The sequence below is a fragment of the Myotis brandtii genome, unplaced genomic scaffold, assembly GCF_000412655.1.
Source record: "Myotis brandtii unplaced genomic scaffold, ASM41265v1 scaffold311, whole genome shotgun sequence".
NCBI lineage: Eukaryota > Metazoa > Chordata > Mammalia > Chiroptera > Vespertilionidae > Myotis > Myotis brandtii.
The window spans coordinates 2493772-2517522 of NW_005361913.1; the positions used below are offsets into that span (position 1 = coordinate 2493772).

Sequence of the window (23751 nt, forward strand, 5' to 3'; positions counted from 1 at the left end):
AAACCTATGGAGGCAGGACTCAAACTCTCCAAAGATATGCTGTGGAAAAAAAGGAGAGGGGTTGATTCAGAAGTTCAGACTAGAGGGCAAAATGTTAACCACACAGAGAGAGAGAGAGACCAGCCTTCTAACTAGTCTTATTGTTTCCACTGTGGTGATCTTTTCTACAGTGCACTGTTGACCATGCTACTCCTTTGCTTAAGCTAGTTCAATAACCAGGACTTAGGGCAAGAATACAAATACAATCCCACATACATCTACCTAAATATAGAAAATTTATAAATCAATTTAACAAACTGATAAAGAGAATATGTCCTCCTTCTGTGAGAAATATGCCTTTTTGTCTACTAAAAATATCTACTAAATATCAACATGTAAGGCTATAGTTTTTATCTGAATAAGTTAGGCAAATAGTAAAACAACTAAATTGGATTATTGTGCATGCCAAAATATTCTGCAAAGAGTCTAGTAATGTTAGAATGAGAAATAAAAACAGAAAAATATAAGATGTCTGAAAAAAGGTACATGCACACTTTGAATAATTATAAAGGCAGTGTTTATTAAAATACATTTTATTTTCAAAATTGAGCTGTCAGCTGTTAAAGTGTGCATACATTCTTTTGGGACACCCTGTATATAATTATTATCTCTATAATAAAAGCCTAAGTGACTGTTACGGCAGAACGACTGGACTGACCGGTCACTATGATGTGCCCTGACCACCAGGGGCAGATGCTCAAAGCAGGAGCTGCACCCTGGTGGTCAGTGCTCTCTCACAGGGGGAGCAGCCGCTCAGCCAGACACCAGGCTCATGGCTGGTGAGTGCAGCAGCGGTGGCAGGAGCCTCTCCTGCCTCCGCAGCAGTGCTAAGGAGCAGCGAGCTTAGCAGTAAGGAGTCTGCTGGTAAGAAACCTGTAACTAAAGAGCAGCGAGCTGAGCAGTAAGAAGCAAACAGGTGGGCAGTAAGGAACGAGGGATCCCAGATTGTGAGAGGGATGTCCAACTGCCGGCTTAGGCCCGATCCCCAGGAGACATCCCCTGAGGGGTCCTAGACTGTGAGAGGGCGCAGGCCAGGTTGAGGGACACCCCCCCCCGAATGAATTTTGTGCAGCGGGCCTCTAGTATTCTATAATACTTATTTTAGCAAAATCACTTATTGTGTTATTTTAAATAATATTTTATATAATAGTGACTGTAATGATCTAAATGATTAAAAATGTTCCAACTTTACAAAAGTTTAATGTATTTTCACTCATTAAAGATGCAAGTTAAATATAAATAATGAATATTATTTTTTATATTTGTAAAGACTCAAAATATTATAAATTGTTTTTAAATTTAAATGATAAATTATAATAAAAGAATACGAAGATATTAAATAAAGTATTTTAAAATAAAGCTGAAATGTTCACACAATTTTTAATTTAATATTTTCATATAAATAAACCCATTCAAATTTTAGCATTCAATGTAAAATTACCATGCTTTATATATTTTTATGTTTATATTGTGTGTTTGTGAGTATGTGTGTGTATACTGTATATAAAAAGAAAGAAAAAGAGGGGGAGAAAATAAATTCAAGTAATGTAAACATAATATAAATATTTAACATCGTAAAACATTCCTTAAACTTTATATGCAAATTTTGGGAATACTACCCTAATTTCTGTGTACCTCTTTGTCTGCAAGCTAGAACACAAAGAAAAGCTCTTACATGTTCCTCCAGCCAAAAGAAAGTAACTTTATTCTATATTACGCTTGCTTTTTTTAATGTTGGGGTGTTTAGAAAAACCCTAGTTCCTTTGCTTTCAAACCCTTTTACATCATTCCTGCCTAATCGATTAGTCATTAAAGACTCAAATCAGACATCAGATGTCACTGTTTCTGGGAAGCTTCCTTCTCAGACCCATTTGGGTTAGGGTCCCTTCTAGGTACACATACAGTACCTGGGCCTCCTTCCCTGGTAGAATTGACCACGGTATAATTTTCTGGCTACTAGTAGGAAGGGCCCTCCTAGTTGTGAGCATGTTAAGGGCAAGAACTGTGTCTCATTTTATTTTGTAATCCCTTCTCCTAGAACAGTGTCAATTGATACATTCATTGGTGCTTAATAAACATCTAATAAAAGAAAAAAAAACCATTAACTAAATGAAGTCACTTAACTCTTTCAAATAGTCACCAATATATAGGTGTTACCAACTCTATTTATATTCACTTGTTTGTTTGTTGCCAGAGAACAAAAGGCAAGGCCAAACCAAAGCCAGTGCCTGGGATGTCCATCCAGAACACACAAAAACCCCTCAACACATAGCTTGTTCAAGCCCTTTATGGGGTTACCAACAAACGCACTCCCTTCAGTATATACCAAATTCTCTTCAAATGAAAGCCTATCTCGATGGCATCAAGTCTTCCATATATTCAGCATACTCCTTATAAACCTCAATTTCTCCCTTTTGTCACCATGTATGTGAAAAGACAGCTGATGCCAGAGTTCCACGCCGAGTTTGCAAAAAGGTCAACTAGCATTCAGATTTATGCTGGTAAAATTCATTCCCTCTCTTTCAAAAATTTAATGAGAAAGGACAGCTTTGTGAAATGGAGGAGCAAGAACAATATTGCTTAAATAAATTGGAATTTGCACTTTGATTACCCTGCAGTTTCTGCCGTACTTTACTGGAAATGCTCCCTGGGGTGCAGGTTTTCTCTGGAGTGACATCATCATATGAAGCCATCCTCACTATAATTATTTCCATCCATATTTGTAAAGCACATAGCAAGAACATTCAGTAAGGAATATTTGATGCATATAGAACAATTTAAAACTGTAGAGTCACCAGAAAACTCCATTAAAAGGCAAATGATATATCTTTATGCATGCTTCTGACCCCAAAGGAGATATTTCATATTCACATTAAAAGAAAAAGAGTCTCTTTCAAACAATGAAACTCTGATAAGAGCGAATATTCTATGACATGAAATAACAAACAACATGCGTAGTTTTGGTTGCTTTTCTTGGAATAACATTTTTAAAAAACTGTAATATAGAGAGAACAGGCATATTTTAGTCTATATTGTCAAATTTAAATCCTTTTGGGATTTAGTCTCTGTGCCAAGTATTTGGATTTTAAAATTTTAGTCTTGGCAATCCTGGTTTCCTTTTGGGGAAATCGATTGTTCTTTTTTACAATAATATGTGTGTGTGTTTAATTTTAATAAAAGTTAAAATACCAATAGAAAAGTATTGATTTTTCTCAATAACTAAATAGTTTGCTGAAAAACAAGATTTTTTGACAATTTAAGTGAAATAAAAAATGTGAAAACTGTAGATTGGCTTCCCTGACAATTTGTGATTTCCTCAGGCTGACTTTACCCAGGGGGTAGACTTCAGCCTTCCACTGTTGTGAGTTAAAAGGCCTGGGCAGGTTGTCTCCTGGAAAATAACAGCTTCTACCATCTGCTCACTGAGGTTTTGATTTGTTTTTTAATGTAGAAAAGCATGCATTTAACACCACAGTTTAGTGATAAAGTCCAAATTCATTCATTCATCCATCCATCCACTCATTCGACATAACAACTAAGGAAAAGAAAAAGGTGTGGAATATGAAGTTAAATTGAGAAGTTTGCTTAATAGATTGGAAACAATTTTCCTTTCTCTCTCTACCCACTACTTACAGGCCTACCCTGTAAAATCTCCCTTCCACATCCTTTAATGTCATCTCAATCAGATTCACCATTTTTCAACTATGATCAGTTGCTTAAAAGTCCAAGCTAATTTAACTCAGTTTAACATTTCAGTCCACAGCCTGTGCCATACTTTTTGCTTCCCCTAGGTCCAGTGTTCTGCTCATTCCTGGCAACCACAACTCAGAGCTCTTCCTTCTACCTTTCCACTCTTGTCTAAGCTTGTGCACCTCTGGGTTCTCCCATCAGCATGATGATTGGTGGGATAAAAAGAGCAAAGAATCCTTATTTTGTATGTTATCTTTAGGCTGTTTCAAGAGCCCTGTGTGGCAGGTAAATGGAAATCTACTATATTAGGAAGAGGATATTGGGCTCTCAAGAGGTCCTGCACAGGCACTGTTCTCATGTGACATGCGCATCAGTGTAATTTTCCTTGACTGCCCCCTTGGCTTTAGTCCACTACAATATAATTCTCAACATCTTAATGTTGGGGTCCCCTCCTAGAGCAGACCCCTCACTGACCACTCGCCTTCACAGTTCTTTAAGGTACCCCCAAATTCCCAGGGATACATCAGATTCTCTCAAGCATGAGCTTTAATGATATATCCATGGTAGCTTATTCCAAGGTTTTTTTTATTTTTACACATTCTTGGGTTCACAATTTTACTCTGAGTGATTATGTATGTTATAAAAGCTCAAATGTGAAGTGGGGTCAATATTGCATATCCATCTAAGCAATAGACAATCACCCTTGTTTCTGGGTCAGTATCACATATCCATCTACACCAATGGGTGAACACCCACCTACTGCTCCTCGATTCATGCTGGCGTGCAGGACCTGCCACCACAGCCTCATTTGTCTGGATGTGGGAAACTCTTGGGGCTGAGCTTACAGGATTCCTAGGGTGTTTTCATTTTCACGTGGCACAAAGTCATTAGTCAAATTGGCCCTCCATGATAATGCTGTCAAGAGCTGTCAACTATTTTTTTCTTCACTATTCTCACATTTCCTGTTTCCTTGATTGAAATTTGTGATGGTAAGTGGCAGCAAATGGTTCCAATTCTCAAACGTAGGAACTAAATTCTGATCTCATTTGTAGCAGAATGAAATATCACTTATAAAATGGTTTACATTTTCTATTGTTTCTAAGGGTGACTTGCCCAATTCTTTAAGGAAAGCAAGGTCATATTACCCTAATGGTGGATGGTTTTCTTCTCACCAACATTAAGCTTATGAGAATCTTGTCACTATTTAGAGTTCACAGCCAGAAACCAGAAATGCTGACTCTTAACGAAAACTACATTTCTGGGATTTGGGTAATGAGTTATCTCAGTCACTAAATAAAGCTCTGTTTGCCAAAAAAGAAACAGTTAATACTTAAACAAGGCTGTCAAATACTTTAAATACAAAGGGAACATTAGGAGATTTAGGTTAAAGATGTGTGTTTTATACCATCACAACAATGAGAGCTTTTACTGACCTGTTTAAATAGGAAAGATTTTAAATGTCGCTCTCACCTTCAGCCTTCATAAATCTTACGATTCTTTCATACATGTTTAAAGAAACTTAACACCTCTTTAATTATACATCATAAATAATATTGACCAGAAAGCAAGAGACCGTGGATGACAACTTAGAATTTGATTTAAATCATTATACTTTTTTTTATTTTTTGAAGGACATTAGATCAACTTTCATAATCTATCCTTAGATCTCCCTAAATAGTCCTCTTCCCATTAATGCAAAAATATTCAAATGTGGAGCTTTTTAACATTTTTCTCTGCAGTTATAAGTGCTAATCTATAGTTTTCAGTAATTCTCTTGTATAAATTTCCAAAGTAAATTTATCACATATTACCATGAGGGGAAAAAATACTGTTACTATTGTTATTTTAGAAATGTAAATGCATTTTATCACAAGGAAAGCTAGGGGTCTCAAAAATCATTTTTTAAAAATTTAAACACTTGCTATTATGTTACTGAGAAATTTTTCAAGAGAAATTTGTTCTTCTTGAATAAGAAGGCATAATTTTACATAAAAATACCTCTGTGGCTGATTCCCAAAATTTTCTCAATGAGTGTTTCTGGTGAGTTAACCTGGAAATGCTGGTACAATCACTTGATAAGATATGATGAGGCAGGGCACAGAGCCAGAGCTGAGTTGCCGACCAGGAGACATCAGGGAGATGTGCCCCTGGCCAGATGTCAGAATCATTCCTGAACTATACAAAATCTGATATGTTTTATTTCAAAAAAAATTTCCTAGATTCCCTTTTCTACTTTTTTTAAAAAAATGACAATTCTACTTTTTTTCTATTTACCTTTAGCTTCATTTGCTTATGATTATAACTGTTTGTCAACTAAAGGAGATTTTAGAAGGTTGATTATATGAAGAAAAAGCAAAGTTGTATTTTTCATATAGTTCATAAGGTGTATAGATGTTATCCAAATGAAAATAATTCATATGTTTCAATGAGTCTGCTTCATTGTAGACTCTAGAATTTATGGACTGAAGCTACTAGTTGAGATGATCACAAATTACCTTATTCAATGTGAGACTTCCATTAATTTGCTATGCCACCAATGTTTCCAATTGCACTACTAAATGATTTTATCCCCATGAAATATCATCTTTATATATTCCAGTTACACTGCTAAATGACTTTGTCCCCTGAAATAGCATCTTTATATATTTTTAGAAAACAAGCCTACAAATCAAGGAGATCGTGGCTGACTATCAATACCTTCTTTAAGACAATAAAATAACCCCTGAAATGGGACTTAGGTAAGAAGAAACTAGCTTACATATCTAGGTGCCATTTCCTAGGTTAACTAAGCCAACACTGACTGAGACAAAGCCATAGAATTTGCTTCCTTGATAAGTTTTCCTTGCGTATGCAATGTTTAGGCAATTCTGTGTTGATTTTCTTTAGTAAAATAAAGTTGCTGTCTTTGAAACACCACAAGCAATATCTTTCATTTAGTCATTTACTCCTTTATTAATCTATTAGGCTTTTATTTCATGCCTACTAAGTCCTAGTACACATTTTTAAATGTTAGAAATGTATTTCAATTTATAGCTATATCAATGTAGCTGAAATCTCAAGGAGACTGACCCTCACAGAGGAAGGCGAGAAGAGTCACCTAATATTTGATGCATTTTATCAGGCTTCTGGAGCACAGCAAGGAGCCAGGGTCTTTGGTGACTGACTGCATGTATAATGAGCAGGGCAGCAAGGTTAAAAAGACAGCCACACAGCTACAATGAATTCAGCAAACGACACCTCACTAACACAATTTTTTTGAAAAGACTGAATTCTGAGCTACCTTGAACCACTATACCAGGCTCTTTCTAATTACTAGCAATGACAAGTCTGCCCTCTCAGCTGCAGCTGGATGCCCCAGGCATCTTTGTAGCAAAACCAACAAATGATTGGAATACTATGATTTAAACTCAAAACCAAAGCACAGTTGGAGATTTTTTCACAAGGCTGTTTGAAAGTCTTGTGTCTAGTGTTTGTAAGATCATAGAAGACAGGGAAGGACATCACAAGGTCACATCTACATCTCATATAGAAAGAATAAAATGGCTTTCTAATCCATTTACTGTAGCTCACAATCTAGGGGACAAGAGGGGATGAATAGTACGGTCCTGTGTGCAAAGACCGCACTAGTGACCTCAAATAGCCTGGTATGAATAATGGCCATGGTTAGTGGGAGGTAGTGGCAGCAGCAGCAATATACCACTGTCTTTCCTCATGAGCCAGAGAGAAAAAGTGTGGGAAGAGCGGCCCTGCAGATATATGCTACCCTAATTATTTTTGTGATATAATTCTTGGGGGCATCTATTTATTTGAACAGCCAACACAGCTCTTCAAGTGTAGCACAAGGCACCTTGTCATTAACCATCTGTGGTGTGGGGTGTGTTTGTTTTCAAAATTTATAAATATGTGGTATTTATCCTGATCCCACAAGATCAGAAAAAAATGATTAAATATACAGCTTTTGGCAATGAAGTTTCTTTTTGACTCTCAGTGAAAACACACCCGTCAAGCTACACTCTCGGTGCAAAGGTTTGGGGGCCATTGTTGTCCACCATTTTTAACCTGTTCATTATTATGTACCTTCAGATTTGAGGGAACCTCTTTAACCAGTTCATGGGGTGAGCAAAGTCAAAGGGTCAGAGTACTGTTCTCCTCCATGGTGTAATATATATTTCTGGGAGCTGATAAGGTGATACTTTCTGAAGGAAGTGATGGAGGGAGGTAGAATATGTATTGTTTTTATTTTTTGTCCCATACTGAGCACTTAAAATATCATTTTTATCATTTCTCTCTCTCTCTTTTTAACCCACAGAGTCAGAAACATTGCAGAATATTTGCACTGATATATATCTGCTTAGCATTCAAACATTTATATCAACATGATTGAAATATGTTGAGATGTCCAGTGCTCAGACAGTCATAAAAAATATGAGATGGTAGATACTCAGCTATCTCATTAACTAATGTGGCCCAAACAGCCCTTTTCTAACTCACCGAGGGACCTTGATGTGAATTTTTTTCCATGGCTGTGACATTCAGACCTAATGGCAATGACTGCTAACAGGTAAGCAGTTGTTAGGAATGCCAATTACGTGAAAATAGCAAAAATATTGGTTTTCTCTATAGCGAGAAAGGAGGTTTTTAACTTACCTTAAACTCTTCTCATTGCGCATACTATTTTAAAAGAGTTTTTAATTGCGTTTTAGAGAGAGAGGAAGGAAGAGGGAGAGAGAAACATCAATATGAAAGCAAAATATCAATTGCACCACAACCAGGACATGTTCCCTAATCAGGAATCAAACCGGCAATCTTTCGGTGCAAGGGATCATGTCCAACCAACTGAATAATATTGACTGGGGCCTCATTGCACTTTCTATACTCTCATCCAACCCTTATATTGTTCATCCAAAAAAAATGATCATTTCAAGTTATGTCTTACAAAACCCCAGAATTACTGGTAACAAGACCTCTCCTTGGGAGATTGAATAGAATATAGAACCCTGGAAATATATTTAATTTATATCTATTTTATCAACTCCAAGCTCCACTCCTGCTGCAAAAGAGTTCAGATTCTGGGCCAGAAAAAAAAATGGAGAAGGCTTTAAATGGCAAAAATCACTTAACACTAACAAGAAATTTAGCCCAGTGTATACTTATGACCTTGATAATTAAAACAAAAAATTGTTTTTAAAATATTCCCCACCTGCACATACATACTATTCTCCTTAAACACACTCCAATATGAATTACTCAGTTTGCATTCGGAGATATTATCTTATAAAGATCGGGGTGGGGAGCTGTTCGGGCAATTATACCCACCCTACAAACCTTCAACTATAGGCATGTAATAACAACATGCCTCGTGAATACTCCATCAGGCTGATTTGGCATCCAAACCCTACCATAACTTAGATCTTACATGAAACTTATCTCACACATGCACATACTCTCAGAATACTGTTAACATATATCTACATTGTCATTTCATTAACGTAAGCTAATTGATAAAAATGGATGATTCTTTGTAAAGTGCTCTGCTAGGTACTGCAGAAGATATGGAAAATTCCAGGGCCCTTATGGTTGAATATTTTCTATTTGGGGAGAGAAAAAAGCACATAAAATGTTAAATAGCATAAAGATAAAATCTAGGTTGACACCAGAGTGAGGAAAATACCACATGGATGTGTATGATAAATTGAAAAATAAGTGGTATTGAGCAATGATTCTCATTTCGAATAATATAGGATTTGTGTGTCCTCCATGCTTTGAGGTGTGCCACATGTAATATATTATCAATTATAAGTATTTGAGTTCGTGGATTAATTATATTTTCACAATTATATTGATTCAAGATAATCTTTATAAGAATGCCACTCTATTTGCTTATATTCTGATGTGATGATTTGAAGGGCAGGAAGAGGTCAAGCCCTCACTGACCTATTCAACCCTACACAGCACCTATCTGCCTCTCTCCAGCCCTCCTTACCTTTCTTTATGTTTCCCAAGGCATTTTTAACCTTCTAACATAAAATATAATTTTCTTATTTATTAAGTTTGTTCTTAATTGCCTTTCTCTACCTGCTAAAATGGAGGCACCAAGAAGCCAGGTACTTAGTTTATATTGTTTACTGATATATCTCAAGCCCCTGGAATAATATCAAGCAGATAGTAAGCACTCAATAAATGGGTGTTATTGTGACTGTTTTTCTGCACACATATAGGAATGTTTACTGGCATGAAAGTCTTTGGGATCTTTTTCTATATATTAAACAACTGAGAACCATTAGCATAGGTAATAGTGCTAAGAATTCACAGGACAGAAATATTTTGTTCTGTTTATACAGCTTAATTTGAAATGACCCATAGAGTTTCTGAGAACTATGTTTATTTTCTATAAAACCCTGATATTAATGCATTCCACATTTATCATTCTCTTCATTCGTTGTCTACTTGTCTGTTTTTCCCATAGAACACAAGCTTCTTGAGGGTAGATAGCTTGTCTGTCATATTTACTGCTCTGTCCCCAGTGCTCTCAACAGGCCCTGGTACAATACCGTCATACACACTTACTTGTAGCAAGAATGCTTTCTCCTCCTGCAACTCTAACAAATCACAAACTGTGAAATCTAAGTTGTTATTAGGTTTCTAACAATTCAGCAGATTTAAATTTCTAAAAGAAAAAAAAATGTGACTCTCATACAATGCAATAGTTACTCTTGTCTTTTCCTATTTTTGCTTTTGTTTTACAAGGAGTTTTGTCGTCAAAGTATTCCCAATAAGTGCTATGTCCCAGGGTATAAACAAGGATGACAAAATAAATAAATAAAGCCAGACGTTGCTAGTTGATGGTAATGAAGCTCAGGCTGAAATACAGACCCTGCTGAGGAGAGGCATGTGAAGAAACTGCACCAAGGGAAGGACTAATGATTGACAAATTTTGAGCACCAGAAGAATCACAAGTGAAACGGAAAAAGCCAGTCTTGTTGACAAGTGAAGAGCAGTGAGAAAGGAGCTGAGCGGAACATATTTTTTAATGAAGTGTTAAGTAGATCTCCAAGAGAGGTGGATAATGACTGTGATGAAGAGCTGGCCAGGGTGTGAAAAAAAAAAAAAGTAAAATTAAGTGACACTTGGTAAATCACAGGAGAATGTGAAACCTGAGAGATCTTCTGGAAAGAATGGTCAATCCCTTGTAACACTCCAATGCCTTTTAGTAATCGAATTGGGCAGCTCATTAAAATTATGTGTGAACAGATAGGTACCTTGGCAAAAAGGCAAGGGAGCCAAGATATAACTAGAGCAATACAGTTACTATTTCTGCAGTTGAAAAATATCAGGAATATGAGGTATTCAAGGAGATGCATTTAAGAAATACACTTTGGAAACCAGTGAGTGGATCCTAGGGAAATAACAGGAGCTATGAAACTGGCCTTCGGAGGGATGAGTCATGCCAAAGAGGAATCTTTTAAATTGGATAAGTTCGCATAAAATAACTCAGCTAACGGTGAGGGAATTTAAAGAAGCTATTTGAAAAATAATATGAGGAAATGGGAGGATATGATTTCTGTTTTTTCTCTGTGTATGAGTAAACTAAATATAGAATTGCCATATACATCACAACCAAGGAGCTTCTTAGAATTTGGCAGAGCTGACCAGTGCTTTCCTAAATAAAAATGATAGTTGGGCTCTAATTATTTCAAATGCTATGGTTAGTACTCTGGACTACATTGAAGGGAAGTGAATTTATATGTAAATAATGACTATTTTGCGTGGGGCACTATGTTTGACATTTTAACGTATATGAGCTCATTTGCTTCTCACAACAAACCTGTCACATAAAAGTCACTATCACAACTTTTAGTTGAGGGAAACTGAGATTGCACTGCCGCTATAAGTGGAACCAGAATTTAAATCTGAGTTTAGCTGGCTCCAAAGCCAGATACCACCAAGCTGCTTCCTGCATTAAGGGGAGTTGTTAATGAAGTATAAAATTATTCAACAGAAATATAATTTAAGGAGCTAGAAATTATGTTTAATTTCTTAACTCACACTTGGATTCAGATGAGGTTCTTGGATAATTTTTTTAATATATTTTATTAATTTTTTACAGAGAGGAAGGGAGAGGGATAGAGAGTTAGAAACATCGATGAGAGAGAAACATCGATCAGCTGCCTCCTGCACACTCCCTACTGGGGATGTGCCCACAACCAAGGTACATGCCCTTGACTGGAATCGAACCTGGGACCCTTGAGTCCGCAGGCCGACGCTCTATCCACTGAGCCAAACCGGTCAGGGCGGACCTTGGATAATTTGATTTATCCTCCTTAGGCTCCTGTCTTGCTAAGGTATGTTAGCAAGACCCTTACCTGTATCTAATTTTTAATATCTTATGTAGTAAATGGTATGCACTTATTTAAAAAATCCTTAGGTTCATCTTACTGTGTTTTACTAAATATGACAAAATTCCACAAATTTTCCTCTGAGGGCTGGAATAAAGGAGGAGCAACAGAATGTAGTCATTCATTCATTCATTTATTAATCACCATTTATTGATTGCTTAACATGAACCTAGCACTTTGCTAGGTTCTTAGAATAAGCAAAAATGATCATATTTCCTATCTACATAGAATGTAGGTTGGGTGATCAACCTGTTGGTTGATACAAACTAGTAAAGAGATTTTACTGGTTTACTAGGAGTAAATATTATTTAGGGGAAATCAGGTCTTATTGGAACATTTTGGAGGGATACCTAATTCTGATGTAGTAATTTTGAGGATGTTTCATCAAAGGAAAAGAGAATGAAGTTTTCTAGAAGAAAGAAGAGCATGTATCAAAGTGAGAAAATGGAACTTACCAGATGACCCATACTCCTCAGGCACTGACCACACAGCAAAACCAAAAGTAGGTGAAGTTCTTTTTCCACTGTCCCCATGCCAAAGAAGTGGTCATTCCAACTACAACTGCCCTTGATAAACATGCCCCAGGCTGCCTCTGGCCATCCAGAGGCTTTGCCCTGATATTTTCTTTGTGTCCTCTGGCATTCTCAAGACCACTTCAGTGAACTTGAAGGTTACATGTAAAATCAGACTGCTAAGGGAAAAAAAAAATCTCTTGTCAGAATCACTCTAAAAACCACTTAGGAGGTCTCTATTTTAGAGTTCTCAAAATCTAATATGGTCAATTTTTCCACCAGGAGAGGGAAATATAACTGTTTACATATAAGCCAAATAGTTGGTTTGTGAGATTGGGGCCATATTGTGTGGTGAATAGATGTTGTTCTTTAAATACATTAAATTTTGAGAAATGTCTACACCAAGTGAGGTATCTATACCACAAGAGGCTGTAGGAATGACAGATCCAAATTCTCCTTGACATACTTACAGTTTATTATTGTAAATTTCGGGCTGAATGGTCAATACATGACTCCTGTATGAAGAAGACAGTAACCAGAATGTTCTCTTGCTTACCTGGGGACCTTATTGGTTCAACTAAGACAGTGACTAAAATAGTGGGAAAATCTGGGTGAAATAAAAAGCATTTCCTTGGCATCAGAGAACACTTTCTCTGGGTCTGTGAGACCTGTCAATTGCTTTTCAAGTCACTTAATTTATGAAGTTAATTACATGAACACAAAATCACCCAAATCTGCATATGTCATTAGGCCATGGGCCAGTTTACACTGCCTCCCTGTTTTCACAATCAGGATGAATTCAGAATCACATATGGCTTTTATTACAGAACTATGAGTATAAAGAGTATTTGATAACAGACTTTCAAGTATTTCGAAAACAAATATATTGTGTTATTATGGCATGTTTTTGAAATTGGGATAAAATATTAATGAAACATAATTTTCTTTCTATTCCAGCCTAGTAGAAGAGCAAAAAATTAACAGGAAATTAGAATATAATCACTGTGAGCATAGAATGGTGCAGGAACACACAGGGCTGACTCTCACCTTGAGTAGTTAGACAAGCCCAGGAGAGGCAGTTTTCTAAATGCAAGGAACAGCATGTGTGTGTAGCATGTGTTGCAGAAGTTTTTCTTTGACAAGAGTGTTGACAACTAACTGAATAGAAAATGCCCTATGCTCCCTGAATATATACTATATTTTCAGGAAACATAAAATGGAGGTATAAGCCACAAAGAAGTCACACCTTTGATGAGAGTTTGCAGAACTGGTGAGAACTAAAAGAAAGAAACAAAATTTACAACCCTCAGTGGCATCTTAGTGCCTTGCCAAAATGATGTAATCAGTGATGTTTGTGTGCAATATCAAATACTTCGAAAGCCTTACAGAAACCAGATGTTAAATATGTCTGCAAATCATTGACAATGTGATGAGCACACATTTACATGGAATGCTTAAACAAGATCTTCCAAACACTCATGAACACATTTGAATACCCACAACACAGCCTCAGCAAAAGGCTGAGCAGTGCTTTTTGTTCAGTAAGGTAACTATTTATTGATCAGTAATTTTGTCACTGAGGCCTATGCTCTTTAGAAGAAGACAAAGGACAGCATTGAAATTATGGGGAATTTTATGCAACCAAAGACATTTTAGAAAACAGCATCTTTTTCAGTCCGTACAAAAACATCTCTTGGCCACCAAAGCATACAAATAGTGCCTACTGCCCAGAAGAAGAGGGCTGAGAGTACAGATTTTTCCATGTTTAATTTTGCTTGTTAACTCTGCATATCATCCTTTAGATGTACTTTATTAGTCTGATTACCATTTTCATTGCCATATTTGAGTCACTAAGAAGGCAAATGTGTGTGATGTTCTCTAATAAACACCACTCTTTGTATTCCCAACATCAAAAACAAAAAAGGAAAAATACAGAGAGACAGACTCAAATGGTAGTAATTTCATTTTCTATCTTTCAGTTTATTGAATCATTTCAGAAGATGTGCCTCCATAAAAACCTTATCAAAATCATGTGCTTGCCTATGGCAAATAAACCATTCCACATTCAGACTTCCTACAGTCACATACTTCTTGAAAAATTCTGATGTGCAAGTCTCCTCATCATTTCGCCAAGTCACTTAATGACAAAACAATTGTCAGTTGCCTCAAATAGTTATTTCACATACCTACTAGCAATATTTGTTAATATATTCTTTAAGATACAAATTTCTAAATGTTCACTTGAAAATAGCAGAGAATCAGTACTACCACTTTATTTAGTGGGAAGCAATACAATAATAAAACAAAGCACCTATGATATAGAATGAGAAAGACCTGCCTTTGAATCTTGGTTTGTTTACTGCTATCTGACTTTGGGAAAATACTTAACATCTCTGATTTTCAGCTTCTGCAGCTTTAAAATAGAGATAACTGTACTTAATTGGGTAGTTGTATTAATATATTACATGTAGAATATAGTATACTGCCTGGCTCAGAGACTAAATGTAAGTAACTCTCAGAGTTACTTATTTGTTATGAATGCTAAAATAGGAAAAAAATTCTGATTTCATGGTTAGTACTTTTTTGAATGTGAAATTCAGGGGACAATGCTTAGGTTTGGCTCAGTAAAATCTGTATTTGAATCCTGAGTGTTCTGTGAAGTGCAAGAAAGCCACTTAACTTTCTTTGAACCAGAGCTACTTCCAGTGGGAAATTTGAGTACTAATGCCTATCTTGCCAGATTATTACAAAGACTAACTGAAAACAGCTATTGAATAGTAATAGCACCTAGTATGCAATAGCAGTTGACAAATAAGGCATCATTTGATTTGTAGTCCTTGGAGTAAAATAATTCCATCTTATACAGAGATGGAGAAATAGGATTTTCAGTTGCCTATCCTGCTGTTTAGTCATGGCCTGGCATGTTCTGTGAGAAGGACTCCAATATTTACTAAGCCTCTGCATGCATGCAGTGTTGATGAGTGCAGAAACTGGAACCCAGCATGTGATTATCATTAAGAATATTGAAACATCCCCAGATATTCACACAAAGCCACTGCAAAGACAAAATGTCCTGCAGATACTATATATTTTAAGAACTGGAAACATAAAGTTACTGCTTTTTTCATGTAATAAGTGTTATAGGAAAGAAACTAGTAGTGAAATCTGAAAAAGCAACAACTAAAAGAAGGTCAAATCCTCTTACCCTTATTCACCAGATCTGTTGTTTGGCAAAGCACATAGACTATTATTTTCTCATTTACTTACCATTCAAATATTTTGTAACTTGTTTCAATTCATTCTAATCAGTGGCAGTGACTATGCTAGATGGTGCGAGGAATAGAGATCTTAAGATAATACAGGTTTATCAAGGGTGATTCTAAAGTATCCCTGTATAGCCCTGGCTTGGTGCACCAGTTGGTTGGAATGTTGTCCCATAAGCAAAAAGGCTGCAGGTTTGATTCTCAGTCAGGGCACACACCCAAGTCGCAGGTTCAATCCCCAGATGGGACACTTACAGAAGGCAACCAAACAATATTTTGATGTTTTTCTCTCTCTCTCCCCCCTTCCTCTCTCTTTCTAAAATCAATAGAGAAACATATCCTCAGGTGAGGACTTAAAAATAAAGTATTTTTACATAGGATTTATAGAAACTAAGAGGAGCATTAATTTAAGGGCCAATTCTTCAGAAACCAAAGAAACAGACCTGAGATTTGTTTTAACGTAATCAAAGAGCTTTATTTTCTAGAACGGAAATACTTCAGATCTAAACTTCCATCGCTAGTTAGTCAACAATTTTTCATCAGAGCCCAAGGTAGAAGACTGGGGGTGGAAGAGATAAAAAGGGCATAGAGAGACCACCAGGAACAGGTGAAGAGGGGTCACTTATTTCTCCTTCTTCTCAATAGGTTACATATCAGGCCTGGTGGCAGGTTGGGAAATGTGGATGGGAAATTACACTGCAAACAACAAAGCCTTAACTACAAAAAGAATGGCATCAAACCCTGAAAAAAAAGGGGAACCTCCTAGCTCATCTAAGAGAGCGGGGTAGCAATGGAAGAGTTAGGAGCCTCATGGAGGTATACCCAGGGGTAGTTCTTAATTTAAAATAAAAATATATTTCCTTTTATTAAAAATGTGTCCTAAACTATGTGCCTTGTCGTATATGCCTATAGGATGGTCTTGAGGTTGTAGGGAAGGCTGGCCAAGGGTCTTCCCAGAACCACCCATGTGGTCTTAGAGATCTAAATGGGGCTAGATGTTCCTCACCGTTCCCATCCCAGAAGCTGGGCAAAGCTAAGCCTTCCAATTTTACAAACAACTTGGGGGGCCCCCAAATAATTTTATGAAAAACTACAATGTAAGAACTCCCTGGGTCAGTGAAAAATACTTTTGGAAGGGAGTGCCTCCCCGACAAGCTGTCCAGTAGGGATGGGAGACGTGGACAGGAACTCGGGAAGACGGCGCTCCCCTGCCACCATCCACCCCCCAGCAAAGTTCCAGGATTGCTCCCTCCAGGCCTCTGAAGTCCGCCTTGCTCTTCATCCTCTTCCCTTCCACTCCTGCTGGATCCCTGCGCAGAGGTCCCGAATGTTGGGGGGAGAGATGGGTGCTGGGAGGTGGCAATGGTGCAGGCCAGCAGGAAGGCAGATGGCCTCATCGCATCCCAGGGCGCAGGGGCCCCGACTCAGATCCCAGGGGCAGGGGGCAGAGGTGAGCGGGTAGCCTGCCCATCCAGCCATCCAGGTCAACCTCACAGGCCGGGGGAGGGGGCTCTTGTTGACTCTGGTGACTACAGGCTCTCGTGGTCTCCATCACCCGGGACCTCAGCCTCCCCTCCCAACTCGGTAGCCTCTTCCTGCAGCTCCCCTTCTTCCTGCGGGGCCCCCCAGGCGGGGCCCTGCTCCAACGACTCCACCAAAATGGGCCTTGCAGCCTCGCAGGCAGCTTCCACTTCCGCTTCCGCCTCCGCCCCCGCGGCCACCGCCTCCTCGCCTTCCAGATCGGCCTCCTTGGGGCGTTTGAGGACGTCCTCCAGCAGGTCCTCGGCGCTCCGCTTCAGTGGCCCCATCTCCTCCCGCTTCCACGGCCCCATCTCCTCCCGCTTCCGGGCCGGCTCTTCCACGCGCAGCTCCCCGTTCTCGTCGCCGCCGCCGGGGCCGCCCTTCTGGGCCTCACGGGCCTCGGAGGCGTTGGGCGGAGGCCCCTCGGCGCTGCTCTTCTCGAGGGGGCCCTGGTCGTCGCAGGCCTGGATGGTGGGGTTGTTCTCGATCTCCCACAGCCCCTCGCTGAAGCCCCTCCTCTTGTTGGGCTTACCGAACTTCTCCTTGCACTCGGCGTACGGGAAGAGGTGTTTGGGGCCCAGAAGGGCCGTCTCGTGGGTCCCGAAGAAGAACACTTGATAGCGGTTGTGTTCGGCCATGTGCTCGATCCTGGCGGGCCAGTGCGCGTAGCCCTTGAGTTTGGCGAACACCAAATCCCCACTCTGGTATTTGGGAGAGCAGTAATCCGACATGGCGGTGAGCGGACCGGCCCTGATGGTGGTGGCGGCCGGGAGGAGAAGCCGGAGACGAGCATGCGCGTCGGGCAGCCGCTGAGCTGGGGTCGCGCGCCCCCTGAAGGGCGCTGCCTGCGCCTGCGCATGAGCTGCGGCCTCCCTTGCGCCTTCTGCGGGGCCCTGTGTGCACCTGCGCGTGCGCTGCAGCCTCCCTGGCAGGGAGGAGATTCTAGTCTGAACAGGGCGTTCTCTAGGAGAAGCAAAGCCCACTGGCCCGGCCTCAGCCTCGTGGTTCCTCGAATGACACAGTGGATCGCTCAGATGTCCCTGGCGGTTGTGCCGACGGTGGAGGCCCCGTGCTGATCGGTCTCGAGGCCACGCGGGTTGCATGGTTGACTGTGTGTCCGAGTGTCCTCGAGATGAGACACTGGTGAGACAATGCAATATGACTTGCTTTGGCCTTGTGGCCCCTGATCACGACAGAAAACTCAACTCCTGTCTCAGGAGCCGCAGATGAGATGGCCGGGTCGGTGCTTTCTTTTGTTTTCTGATTTCCTAACACTGGAGCCTGCACGGGGGCTCGAGAACAGTGGAGATCTGGCAAAGGGAGAGTCAGCAATATTTTTAGGATGTATAGGCTGCCCATCTCTTGGTACGTACAGCACTTTTGGGGGTGGGGGTGTCACAAAATGTATATAGCAGCATTATATACAACCAGCCATATCAAAATTTCCTGTTTTACATGGGAATTTTACATTGGATGTGGCACATGGATTTCATCCTTTCAGCAATTCTTGCATATTGTAAAATGTAAGACTACAGCTAGAACATATGCTATCAGGTGCTCTCAGTATCTTCCTACAAGAGAAGAAAATTGGGTTCATTATGCTTAAGAATTTAGAGATCTGCTCCTATCAGATATTCTGTTGGTAACTAGAAAGAACTTCCTAGGGGGCTACAGACTAAAAAAGTATGTTAGCTAGAAGACTATTTTAAGAAGACACTTTTCTCTGGATTAATATACTTTAAACTGTTATTTATGGGAGTTTCAATGTAACTTCAGCTATTATACAACTTTCTACATTTTTTTGAGTCCTACTAGCTAGCCTGTGAACTTGCACTCTGAAACCTAGCCAAATTTATCCTAACAGTACTCTTGGCTATTACGACAAAGTCTTTTCAATAATAATCATTTAACTAGACACATGTCCTTTCCTGGTGTAACTAACAGTGGCCAGTGGAGAATTTGAATCATTAACCCACTTCAATACAAATCAAATTTGTTTCCATTTTGGATCAGTCGTTTTTCCTCTGGGTGTTGGAGACCTGCACTAGGCAAAAGAAGTTACCTTCTCCCAACAAGTCAAAACAAATACGATGCACTTTGATAATTCTAAACAAGTTCTTTTAGGTTTTTGTCAAGCCACCTTATTAGGATGCTTATCTGCTCACAAATATCTAGCTTTACCAATTATGTAATGCCAACAAGGTATCAACAATTCATTCACAAATCAACATTCTGCTACAAAGGTGAATCCGACACATTGCCTCCTCTTGATTTCTTAAGGAAAGTGCTAGAAAATTAGACATGTTCAATAGCTGTAGGAGAATATAGGAAACCATGGGCAGTTATGGAGCCCATAGTAGGAAGTGGAGTTTCTGTAAATAGAGGTTTTCCTGCATGTGGTCTGTATTCTCAGCCCTAAGTAGGCTGCACTAATGCACAAATCATGTAAAATTGGTCAAGGAGAAAAAAGTCTGGCTAGACAGCATGTCCAGAAAGGCTACATAGTTATGCCATCAGCTCAGTCTGAAGGTGTGACCAAACTTAAAAACCTAAGGTAAGTGTGATCGTAGATAAATGGGCCAAACATCAGATTATTACTGGGTAGTTGAACTACAGCAGGTGGACAGCCATGAGGATTGGGCTGAGGATCTAAGAGTCACAGCAAATAACCAAAATCTGATCAAAAACTGATTAAAAAATATGGTTGGAAAAAATATATATGTCTGGAAGCAGAGACAAGATCAAGTAGATAATCTAGATCCACCAAGGGTAATAGAGATTATATCAGGCAAAGAAGTGTCACTCTCTTATCTCCATCCCATGCTCAGGAACACACTGTGTAGTGATAAAGGGCTGGAGCAAAAGATGTTTATCTTTGAAGAGTTTAAAATCTAATTCAAAAGATAAAATACCGGAGACTTCATTCCAAAGCAATGCAAGCTAATCTGCAAGTGGGAAATCATGTGTCCTTTACATAAATATGAAGGAATTCCAGGAGAAATCAGTGGGAGTATGGTTGTTAGGATGGGTTTATGGGAGGATGTAATGGAAAGGTGATGTAATAGAAAGAATTCTGGCATCTCTCACTTGTTTACCAGCCTTGTAAGGCTGGGAGTAGATGTAATCTCGCTGAGCCTCTACTACATGATCTTAAGATGTTTAAAGTAATTCTTCAAATTTCTCTCAAGATAGTTATAAATGTTAGTGAGATTGTGGCTATGAAAGTCCAGGCATGAGGTATAAAGGTTTATGATGTACTGACAACAGAGAAGTTAAATTTCACTATGGATAGGATTAGGCTATCATTATTATTAGGCTGAATGAAGGAAAAGATATATCAAAAGGAGTAGCATCAAAATTAGGGCACTGAAAAATGAAGAAAAGTCCTTTGCCATATGTGCCTGCAATTACATATGGAATTCCACATCCAGCACAACTTCTGCAAACAACATATACATTTTTGTTACTTGGAAATACTATTTTTTAAAACAGCATTCTTCAATTAAATTTATCACCTAATGATAGCTAATTTCAGAAAGGGGAGAGTGGGAGGAAAAATAGAATGTATTTAAAGAGTTAGAGACCACTTTCACAAATGCCTCATTCCTTTTATGTTTCCATTCTCAGTAATACCATTAAATGTCATGATCCTAGCTTCTCTTACTCTGGAAACCAACTTGCTTTTAAAGCTGTTGTCTCTCTTGCTTAGAGTGAGGTGAGTAGGTAAGTGGTGTTCATGGTAACTTGGTTAGATTTAGCTATTATACAAAGTACTCATGAGCAAATACAATGATTAATTTTCAGGAATTAGATCTTCACAAGCTTACATTTTTCTAATGAGTCAGGATGTTTTAAAAATCAAATGTACCAAGAACACCTGTTTATAAGAAGGTCGTAATTTCAGTAACAGAATACATAGCAAAACACCTTAGAGTCCATAACATTTCTCTGGAAAACTGATAGGCTTTAAAAGCTGCTTGGCAATCATTATGAAAGATGAGCAATAAAACAATATAATTGTACAAGAGAGAGAATAGATATCTAATTGATGTTTTCTTGTTTAATTAGTTTTACTTTCAATTACTTTGGTGTAAACTGTGATTGAAAATACATGTAATTGTTTTCTACATACTTTTGTCTTCATTAAAAAATATTAGCTGCCTCTGGGTTTATACACCAGAAGTGTTTATACATGGTTGGTATTTGGAATCAAAGCTCTTCTTTTTAGAATGCTCTGGCAGACATAATTTTACAGAAAATAAATCCTGTCCCCTCTACCATGGGTAGGAAATCCCCCCACTGTTGTTTTTTGAAGTCTCAGAAGGGGTGCTACCTCTATGTTTTGCCACCTCTTCATTTTATTAGTTTCCACTTAGCCTAACCTTTAAAGCCTCATGGATTTCTGAAATCCAAGGGATGGACTGGGGGTGAGGATAAATTCAGTTTCAAGAGGCTATCTTGCAGTTAAAGGATCATTTAAGGGATGTTTCTAAGGAGTTGTTATGTTATCAATTTGAATAGAAAGTCAAATCTGTATCTGCCTTTGATGATGGGATCTGGCAGGGAGAAATGAGGTGCAGATTTACCAAGTGGCACATGTGTCCTGGCAATTTGGACCCCCTTGGCCAATTGTAAATGTTATAGGGTGATGTGTGGGAGGGGCCAAATGGAGAGATCAGTCTTACTTACCAAACTGTTGTTTTAGTGACCACTGAAAGAAAGTTGCCACTCTAAAATTAATAAAAGTATTTGGTTAAGAATAATTATTTCATTATACTGATTTGTTGGGGGCTCAAAGATTTTAAAAATTACTCTTTGGGAAATACATTTTAAAAATAAAATGTGTTTCAATAATATCAATAGTTTTCTAATTTGAATCTTGCATGGTATTTATATAATTAGCAGTGTTTAAATAATTCAGTTATTGATGCTAGTGAGTATTTAATAATTGGGGATTAGATGCATATAACATGATCTGTTTATACATGACCATTATGTAATTAGATGGCTATATTCTGTGTCTTCAAGGTTTTTAAAATCCAGTTTAGGGACTGGGAACATGCTTATAATATGAAGTTGAGTGAAAAGATAGGACACAATATATAACGGGCAATTTAGCCCATGTGAAACCTTGTTCCTTAAATATGTGGGTAAAAAAATTTGCATTGGGTGATAATACATATTTTTTCTTTTTTTTATTGCCCCCCCCCCAACAGATTATTTCTGGTTCTAAGTTTAGCTTGACACTGTCAATGTTCCTTTCATTTATTATAATTATTTCTTTTCTTATTCTTTGAAGAGGATGTGTCCTTTAAGCAATGGAAAGAAATACTTGAAATATTCACAATCAACAACAGTATGTCTATAAGCAAATATGGAACTCAGCTTTGTAATTTCAATTTTGTGCTCTTGTCATTACATTAAGGTGTCATATAAGTGATTAAAATTGTTAAAGTTTTAGAAAGCTGTGTTAAAGTTTTTGATGATGTAACCTCAATTGTGTCATACATTTTGCTCTCACTAGTTTCCTAACTTTCAAAATAATTACCAATATATTAATCTTTGAAAATGAGTAATTTATAACATCTCCATTTAAGGAAATCATTAATAATGTGCATGAAAATGTAAAGGAGGGAATTTTCAAACAAGATATATAATTTTGAATGAATGAAAATAGTATTTGAAGATGTACAATAATCACATTTTTCCTGTTTTATTTTTACAAAATGCCTTTAGTTTTTTTATGTAATTTTGGTTTAGGGGATATCTGTATAGAATTGGTGTTTGGTTACCTTTCTCACCAGCGGATTATTGGAGGTGAATGGCTTTCTCCTTTTAAACATTGCAAAAGAAATATTTAGCCTTCAGAACAAATTAGGTTTTTCAAAACTAGGGAATGTGTAAATTATGTATTTAAACAAATAAATAAGTATTCTAAGAAGTTTAGTGATTTATATAAATTCAAACACTCATAAAACATGGACTAGAAATCAAGTAAAAGAAAATCAGAGCAGTAGAAATTCAACAGAACTTTTCTAAACTTTTGAGCTCAGTGAAATCTTTAACAATGTCTTCAGCAATGTGCTTCTCTTTTTTTAGAGTTTGTTCATTTTTTTAATTGAGTTGGTGATGAAAACACACTTTTTTTTGTTGTTGTTAATCCTGAGGATATTTTCCCATTGATTTTTAGAATGAAAGAAGAGTAAGAAACAAAGAAACTTTGATATGAGAGAGACACATTGATTGGTGGCCTCCTCACATGCCCTGTACCAGAGTCAGGGATTGAGCCTACAAATGAGGTACATGCCCTTGACCGAAAACAAACACAGG

At 38.1% G+C, this 23751-nt stretch overlaps 1 protein-coding gene across 1 annotated transcript; it reads right to left on the reverse strand.

Moving 5' to 3' along the window:
- Nucleotides 1-17429: 17429 nt before the first annotated feature.
- HDGFL1 (hepatoma derived growth factor-like 1) lies at nucleotides 17430-18152 on the reverse strand. The gene has a single exon (XM_014542672.1). The coding sequence runs from the start codon at nucleotides 18150-18152 to the stop codon at nucleotides 17430-17432; it is 723 nt and encodes a 240-aa protein (XP_014398158.1).
- Between the last annotated feature and the right edge of the window lie 5599 nt (nucleotides 18153-23751).

Bases quoted from the DNA above. Each gene is read 5' to 3' on its own strand.
- HDGFL1 (XM_014542672.1), bottom strand. From the start codon at position 18,152: ATGTCGGATTACTGCTCTCCCAAATACCAGAGTGGGGATTTGGTGTTC.